General features: G+C 33.3%; 1 protein-coding gene across 1 annotated transcript; it reads right to left on the reverse strand.

The window, feature by feature from the left end:
- Nucleotides 1-164: 164 nt before the first annotated feature.
- LOC128551419 (protocadherin Fat 4-like) lies at nt 165-7,995 on the reverse strand. The gene is made up of 6 exons (XM_053532269.1): nt 7,933-7,995; nt 7,177-7,438; nt 6,088-6,333; nt 5,410-5,482; nt 3,873-4,315; nt 165-299 (listed from the first exon to the last, which is right to left on the reverse strand). Exons 1-6 carry the CDS (start codon nt 7,974-7,976, stop codon nt 183-185), a joined length of 1,185 nt encoding a protein of 394 aa, XP_053388244.1. The 5' UTR covers nt 7,977-7,995; the 3' UTR covers nt 165-182.
- Nucleotides 7,996-8,986: the final 991 nt, after the last annotated feature.

Genomic DNA, 8,986 nt, shown 5'->3' on the forward strand with positions numbered 1-8,986 from the left:
ACGCTTGCTTATATTTTCTTAAATTTAAATAGAATAGTCACAAACTAGTTTCGCCGTAAATGACTCGGCTGTGTGTCTAAATATAAATACATGATAGTTGTATTCATGTTATTAAACATATGTACTTATAGAACACGGAAAATATAAAACAATTCATACAATCAGTTAAGTAATGTATTGCCTTAATCACGTGTTATACATACCTCCATCAGGTAACTTACTCTTCCATTTGCATTGCTGTCTTCATCTGTTGCGTGAATCTCCGTATATACAGTAACTGGCGTTTTGTTACACGGTAACTGGAAATAAGCATTTTAATCTTTAAAGTACAGTGCAAAGTATATGATTATTCCCAAAGATAATCAATGCTGTTTTGGAAATATTTTTTTAAATGAAAAGATGATGCAAATTTTTTTCTCATACTATAAAAATAAAAGTTAAGTACGTACGCTTATGATCATGGAGAAGACGTACACTGATAAACTTAGACACAATAATTGAACATGGTCAGTAATTATGGAGGGCATTAACCTCGGCTCCTAGATTCGAACTTACACCCTCCTGATCTAGTGTCCATTTCTGGCTAAAAGTCTTAAGCAGCATTTGTGTATGCACTGCAATGGTCTTAGCATTTGAACAATATGTATGTGTATTGGTTGGCGTAACACTATTAAAAACGTGTCTTAGCCCTGTATCCATGGGACATGTAACATCAAGTTGAAATAATGAAATGAAAGAACTGGCACACAGAAAAGTGCCATTCCAATATTCCAAATTAAATGCAAACACAATTCACCGTGTCCAACCGCTAAAAAGGAGTATGGGTAATTTTAATTTTTTTATTATACGAAAGTAAAACATATATTAATCACTCTCAATCATTATGTATCAACACAACTCAACATGTGCACTAACGGTCTGAAGGATTCCCCGACATATCACCAGATACATTCCCTTGCGAAGAATTAATGGCAAGTTAAGGCCTTTACGCGCGCGCAACGCTCCTTGCCTATCTGGCCCATCAACCGAAGAAAACCATTCAGCCAAAATGCTCACATGTCTTCACCGCAGTTAATACCTTCCATGAAAAAGTGATTATGCAGACTTTTTATACCGTTCGTTTTAAATCATTATTCATTTTTGTAAGAACCTAGCTAGACCCTTATTGAAAGAGGCTACCAGTTTAATCGTGCAATCACCTTGAACATTGTAGATGATAAGACAGAAGTGTCTGTAAAAATTGTGATGATTATCCAATCTGCCTTCTGTTTCTAAAAAGTCTTACAGGTTTCATGATCACTTGCATCCGCTTGATAGCAAAACGTGTCAACAAGTAATCAATCCATCCTTTTATCCATGCGATCATAAGAACGGCACACCTTATCATTAAGGAGCAGTTTGGTTATATCTTTCACACAATCCATGTTTTTGTGGTCAAACTAACACAAGTAGCGATTAGGCACCACCTGTCCGTGTAATCAACTAAGATTGATGCCCGCTCCACACATGACGCAACATCCTCAAATGCCGACACTTTTCCATACGGCCAAGAAACACTTACAATATTATTATTGAAAACTCACTAAATTATTTGTCTGTCCTATTTGTCCCACAAAACAATCCAGGTGACGGGGCCGCTCTTGAAATCGTAAGCTTACACCAAAATTTATATCCAACCCTCATATAACATCAGAACTCTTCTCCAAAATGTGACAATGCGATATACTTACCTTAAATCACTTGTGACCAAAACTCATGAAGATCAATTGAAAAATACAGCCTCTATCGCATACACAAGGTTTTTCTTTGATTTGACCTAGTGACCTAGTTTTTGATCCAAGATAATCCATTTTCAAAGTCGACCTAGATTTTATCAAGGTTATCATTCTGACAAAAATCATGAAGATCAATCCAAAACTACAGTCTCTATCGCATACACAAGGTTTTTCTTTGATTTAACCTAGTGGCCTAGTTTTTGACCCCAGATAACCCATTTTCAAGCTCATCCTAGATTTTATCAAGGTTATTATTCTGACCAAATTTCATGAAGATCAGTTGAAAAATACAGCCTCTATCGCAATGTTGACGGACAGATGTCAGACCACAGACGGACACCGACATCGAGCAATCAGAAAAACTCACCGTGAGCTTATAAACGGTTATCTGCTCTCTGATAATATTGAATAAAATGAGTTCTTCAATCATTTACAAAAATCATTGCAAACAGAAGAAATGTCAGAAAATGAGAAATGTATCGAATTTCGTAGTCGATTATATAGTAATGGCTTGAATGAAAGTGCGTTTTCCAAACTTGACTCACAGATAATACCAGCTGAAATGTTAAAATCAGAGAAAACGCTGGGGTTTTAAAAGCATACATCGTAGAACGCATTAAAAATTGCAATTTGTTGTTGTCTGTTTTTAAAGGGCAAGGAAAGCCTGAAAGTAAGTTGATTTTATATGAAAGCAATCCCCAAGCCTTTCATAACTCTGAAAGAATTTCTAAAATTGGATAATTATTGAAAAAGATATGGTAGTTTGAAATTTAAGAAAATAATTGATCATGGAGGCAGCCACTTTGTGTGTTTATGACGTCTTTACACACTGATTTTTTTTATTTAGCAAATAACCTTTTTCAAAAGATTAGTATGTTTCTTAAATGTATGATGTAAAACGTGGTAAGTCCTTTCATTATAGCTTGAAATGGTAGTAAAATTGTTTTACAGAAATAAGTGAATACAGTTCAGATATGTATGTAGAAATTCAATAAATCCGCCATTTTTTGTTGCCATGTAAACAAAATGACAGCAATTTTGATCCAATATTTAAATGCTTATAACTTTCTCATTTTTAGACCGATTTTGAAAATTCTTTCACTTGTATAATAACTGATTCAAGAAATCCTAGCAGACAGAATTAGCAGAGAACATTATTGCCTTTCCCTTCAAAACCCCGGCGATTTCACTGATTTCAAAAGTTCGCCTGGCTTTATCTGTTAGTCAAGTTCGGAAAACGCACTTTCGTTTAGGCCGTAGAAAAATCTGGTAATACCCTGTGTTTATATGCAGTACTAATTTCCACTATCGTTATGTTCATCATAAAATTAGAACTATGAGATATTTGTGGATATTAACTGTATAACAAGGATCGTTGTAGAGAAACAAGGAATGGAAAAAATGAAGGACACCAAAGGTATGACATATTTGGCAAGCCGGAAGGTTTCAGATATGTGGTTATATTCCCCGAATCAGTTTATATCAGTTTAATAACACGCCAAATATATCAAACACAATGCCACGCTTGAGTGTATGTCCTTCATTCTAACTTTATAGGCATATCAATTCAGAATTCTCAAAGCCTAGGGATATCATAGTAAAAATATATTATACTTTCATAACTTAAATAGAATAGAAATAGAGTAGGGAATCAACGAATTTGTTCTTTCAGCAATTTAATATGCTTTACTTCATATTAAAATGAGATGTTTATCTTACTTGTATATAGGTGCATATTATATATGATTTATTGTGATTCCCATATTGATCGATCACTGGGGAGCTTGTTTGTTTAAATCAATAATAATATGTTCATTTCTGAAAATACCCAACAGTAGAAATATCTGACTTTTGTAGGTACGGTTAATGCTGATGAGAGAGAAATAAATGAATAAATTGATAATCAGAAAATATGATTCAACGGTTTAATTTAACAGTTGATTGAAACTGTCATTGTACATGCAGAGTTTCAACTCTGAAATGTTATACAAGAAAGGTCAGAGGGTATTTATTTGAGAGGCAGTTTTGAACAAACTGCTGTCTCATATAGCTATTTGACTTGGATATAACTATTTCAGGTAAATCTTGTATACTTACAGAGACTAATGACTGGTTAACCGTCTTTCCATTCTCGTCTGATGCCGCTTTATTAGTTATACTAGATTTTAATTCTTTATCTAAGTCGTCATCTGAAGCCGAGCAGTTGTTCACAAACGATGAAGAGTAAGCGTTTTCTATAACTGTCGCAAAATATTCACTTTGACTGAATTCTGGCGATTTATCATTGACATCAGTCAGATCAACAGACAGTGTTGTAGTTCCAGTTTTAGGTGGATATCCTTGGTCAATTGCAAAAATGGTCAAATTATAGTTAGGCACAGTTTCCCTGTCAAACCTGGCCCCTAACTGGACACTGACTAATCCCGAGGTTGCATTGATTGTAAATCTATCCGATCCACCCTTTATTATAATGTAACTTAGGTCTTTGTTCCGATTTGTGCCATCATCGTCGGTAGCAAAAACTTGCTCCACTGGTGTGTCTATGAAAATGGAATACAATAGTTGACTTTATATATCATTTTTCAAAAAAAGGGTGAAAACATTTTAACACAAGTTACAAATACTTACATGAGTACACTACACAGACTGCATCATGAAGTTCAAGAAATATACATATAAATGGTGTTGAATTAATATATTTTCATGTAAAACATATTGGAGATTCTGAAAAAAGTCTTGTACTGGCCTTCTTCGCCGACCACTTATACGCAACGGTTATGTAAATGCTACATATTGTTGTAGTTAGCATTCCCTAATTCACCTGAGATTAATGCAAACTAGCAAAGATGTATATTTTTCTGTGTAGAAGTTAAACTATGTCATATGATAGACAAGCTTTACTATAAATTGTGCTTAATACAACACATACAAATGTATGTACATTACCCAATACGAGTGTCACATTTATATACCACTGGGTACTATAAAATGTATGCATGCGATTTCAAAATATATGTCTTAAACTCAAGGTAAACAACGAAAAAGAATAAAGATTTTTGAATGTCAGTGAAACTGCAAGGAAGGATAAATAATTTCAGCATGGGAACATCAACCCAATGTATACGAATGAATTGGACATCCCTCGTAAATGCAATCATTTAATTCATGTTTATGACATGTCGTTTAAACTGAATGTGTTTTAAATTATGTATTTTCTAATCAAACTCATTATGCGGCTCGAAACATTTATGTCAGTCTAATAATTCATAATTTTTACATTGCAGAATGATACTAATTTACTAATCTGTATACAATACCAAACTTTAAACTTAAGTCAAAATTAAATCTATACTATTTCAATGAAACTTCAAAATGTTTTAGTTTGTAGCACCATCTGTGGCATGTGCAATCAAAATCACTATTTGATTTCTGAAATAATGTGATATTAATTAAGTCACTATATGTTCATTAAAATACTTAGTTTTACCCAAGTGGAAACTGGCAGGTACTTGAAAATACAGCTCTCTGATTGGTCAGTTAAAACTCCTGATGTCATGGTAAATATATGAATACATGCATATCAAATCGTCCGATGTCATTTAGAATAAAACCTCTTGGTATCAAGTGTGCTTACATTGGGTCGCATCTTCTCTGATTTCGGCCTTATACATAGTGCAATTGAACGTTGGTTGATTGTCATTCATGTCCTTAAAATATATAATGTTTCATAATTCAAAAGTTGAATCGGTTTAACTCTGATGTTTAAATGAAACTTAACGCATTATTACACAAACATTGTCGTCATATTACCTATCATATGAAAATATTAAAAAGTTTATATAGAGGATATTACATGAGTGTCTTTTCATACTGAATTTATTAAACGAGTTGAATGAAATAATAGAATGCGAGACTTTGCCAAGCATTTTATCAATTTTATTCAACGAGTTTAATAAATTCAATGTGGAAAGTCACAAATGTAATATTCTTTTTATCACATGTTAGCCTTTCTTGTCGAAACATCAAAGATTCGACTTTCTTTTACTACACAAACAAGACAATTTGACCGACCTCGCTTATACAATAAATGACGTCGACGTCAAAGCTTTATTACACTAGTGTATTATCATTTTATGTAATGGCTTTATTACACGTCCGCGACGTCAAACATGCGATAAACGAAAGATATTATCAAAACATTAAACAAATCTTAGAGTTAAATAAAGTTATTAACTAATTTAACTAAAAAGTTCTGAAAGTAAATAGCAAACGTTTCAATCAGATAAAGCATACATGTATATCATATACCTACCTGAACATTTAAGGTAACAATAACACTGCTACTTAGCTGAGGGTTACCCTTATCTGAAGCTTGGACAGTAATGTCTATTTCACCGCGCGAATTTATTAGTCTCTCATAATCCAGCGCAGACTTAAGATATATTTTTCCTGTTGTATGATTAATTGTAAAGTTTGTCCAGAAATTTGCCACTGAAGTTTTTGTGATATTATACACAACTGCACTGTTGTTTGTATCTGCTTTATCGTTGTCGCGTGCCTATACATGGAAAAAAACGCATTCATTTAAAAATCCATGAATTGTGATTTATCTTGATATAAGTAACCCGTTCTTATAACGTGTGTTTCGGAGGTTTGATGTCAAAATCATAAAAAGTTTACAAGTACTAAAGGACCTCTGTGGCCGAGTAGTTGAGGTTGCTGGTGATTTGCCCCTCACCGGTGTGGAATCGAGCCTCACTCCGGGCGTTGAATTCATTATGTAAAGAAACCATCCAGCTGGCTTACGGAAGGTGGGAAAGCTGGGAAATCGCCTTATGGCCAATAATTGTGTCAGTGAGACGTTCAAGCCAACAAAACAAAACAAACAAACAGGAACTAAAATTCGTTTTCATGTAGCTAGTATGACCGTCATTATACTACTTATACTGAACGATCTTAAACGATCTCCATAAAGTGATTTACTATTCCTGATAAATATTTGGTCAATGTAAATCTATTCTGAGGGCATGGTTTAACTGTCTTAGAAAGAGAAAAGGTGTTAAGTATGGCGGATTAATCGTGAAAATTGGACAGTTTCATTTTTTACACTGTTTCATTAAATAGAAATTAAACATGTCAGGATTAGGTTTATTCTCTGTCAGGAAACAATTCCTTCTCTTTGACATACCGGCTAAGATCGTCATAACTGATTACATTTGCTTTTGAAGCGATGTTATGGGTTGTCTACATAAGAAATCAACATTCAACGATAAGATACTTGTGAGTTTGCGTGAGTCAAACATCAGTTTTTTTTCAGATCCGTTTCGACGGTCCTGGTTTACGAAATATAGTTTTTGAAACAAGTTAAACTAATGCATTTCAACTTATAGTTTTAACCTACCTCGACTTTTATTAAAGGCGTTTTGTTCACATACTGTTCATCATTCTCATCTATGATAACTTTGTATGACGAACTCAAGAATACAGGCGTTTCGTCATTTACATCTAATAGCTCGATAACAAGTGATGCAGAATCGCTCCGTCCATCTACATCTTTAGCTGTATAGGTCAAGTAATAAATATTTTGCTTCTCTCTGTCAAGTTCGGCAGTGCAGTTACTACACTTCACTAGAATATCCCCTGTGGTCTTATCAACAATAAATCTGAAATACGATACAATTAAAAAGTATCTGACAGATGAGGCCAAAAGAATAAGAAACAGTAGAAGAAACATTCTGCAGGGTTTTATAAGCTTCCGATTTAGGTGAATATAGAAAAAGGCCAGTTATGTATTTACTTTAGTAAAAAGCCATCGTTCAAAACAGAATTTGAACTGATCTTATAGTAAACAGACATTTGTTAGAAATAACAGTTTAATTTATGTCTTTAAAACAATGGATGCTCCACACTGTAAGAGAAAACAATAATCCGCTTGGGGATAACAGTGCTATTCATATCACTAAAGACAATGATCTAGAATAATTCCAACATCATGTTAGAGATAAAAATACAATTTGTATGTGTAAAGACAATAAACACAGTAAGTTCATTAAAATGAACATGGATGAAATAAAGACAAATTAGAATAATAGATATATAACATATTATTGAATTAAGACACCCCATTAAATCGAAGAATTAATTAAAACAACCTAACCTTCCATTACCACCGGATATCGAGTACGATAAGGTGTTGTACATAGGAGAAATATCCGCGTCTGTTGCCTGAAAAAGAAAATCTCACGAACTAACATAAAATATGTCACGTAGTAATAGAGCGTTTGTCAGCTTTCAGTTAACAAACACTCAGCTTTCAGTTAATAAACCATTGTGTTTACTTACATCGCAAAAATAGTTTTATGTACTGAGGAACCAACTTCACATTCGCTGAGCAAAATCTCTAAATTGCCACCTCAAATTAAAGAACATATTTTATACTTTAATTAAACAATCTAAAATATAGCTATCTGACATTTGACCTTCAAGTGTGACTTTGACCTTTTACCTCGTCATCTGATTTGTACATGCCACACATCTGCTTGACTTATAAGGTAAACAATTTATGCATTTCGCACCGATCGCCAGTTTTAAAGTTATAAAGACTTCTTTTGAAAAGAAAACCCTCTTTCTCAAGTACCAAGATACGTTTCACGTCTGTAATGAGCCTTTGATGAATGAGACTGTAAAATACTAAGATTTGAAAAGAGATATTTCAGAAAAACACGTAAACTAAGCTATGTTGTGATTTGGGGATAGGGGTAGCGTAATATAGTTTTACGCGAAAATGAATTCGGTGACCCCATAATTTTATTTCATAAATCGATAAAAAACAAGTGAATGAAGCATTGCCATGCAATACAAAGTCCTCTACTGAAAGGCACCTAATTGTTTCTACTGCAGTATAACATAATGAATTGATATATGTCAATGATGTATAAACAATATTGTACTATATATACAATATGTTATAACAAAACGCTTGGATTAAAATTTGCATACATAAAAACCTACAGTTGTTTTCATATGTATTTATTTTGGCCAATTATAAAAAAGTTATCATATAAGTTATCTATAGTAACAACAAAGGGAAATTAATAAATAAAATCTATAAGAAAAAAATATATTACAAGTCCACACAAAACTTTTTACCAGGTAGAGATAGGTCAAAATACATCTAAAAATTCAATGTAACATGCATGTTGTACCATAGA

The sequence above is a fragment of the Mercenaria mercenaria genome, unplaced genomic scaffold, assembly GCF_021730395.1.
Source record: "Mercenaria mercenaria strain notata unplaced genomic scaffold, MADL_Memer_1 contig_1073, whole genome shotgun sequence".
NCBI lineage: Eukaryota > Metazoa > Mollusca > Bivalvia > Venerida > Veneridae > Mercenaria > Mercenaria mercenaria.

Coding starts and splice junctions, on each gene's coding strand:
- LOC128551419 (XM_053532269.1), bottom strand. CDS start 7,976: ATGTACAACACCTTATCGTACTCGATATCCGGTGGTAATGGAAG. Junction 5,483..6,087: donor TTGTTACCTTAAATGTTCAG/GTAGGTATATGA, acceptor ATATATTTTAAG/GACATGAATGACAATCAACC. Junction 4,316..5,409: donor CAGAGAAGATGCGACCCAAT/GTAAGCACACTT, acceptor CCATTTTCATAG/ACACACCAGTGGAGCAAGTT.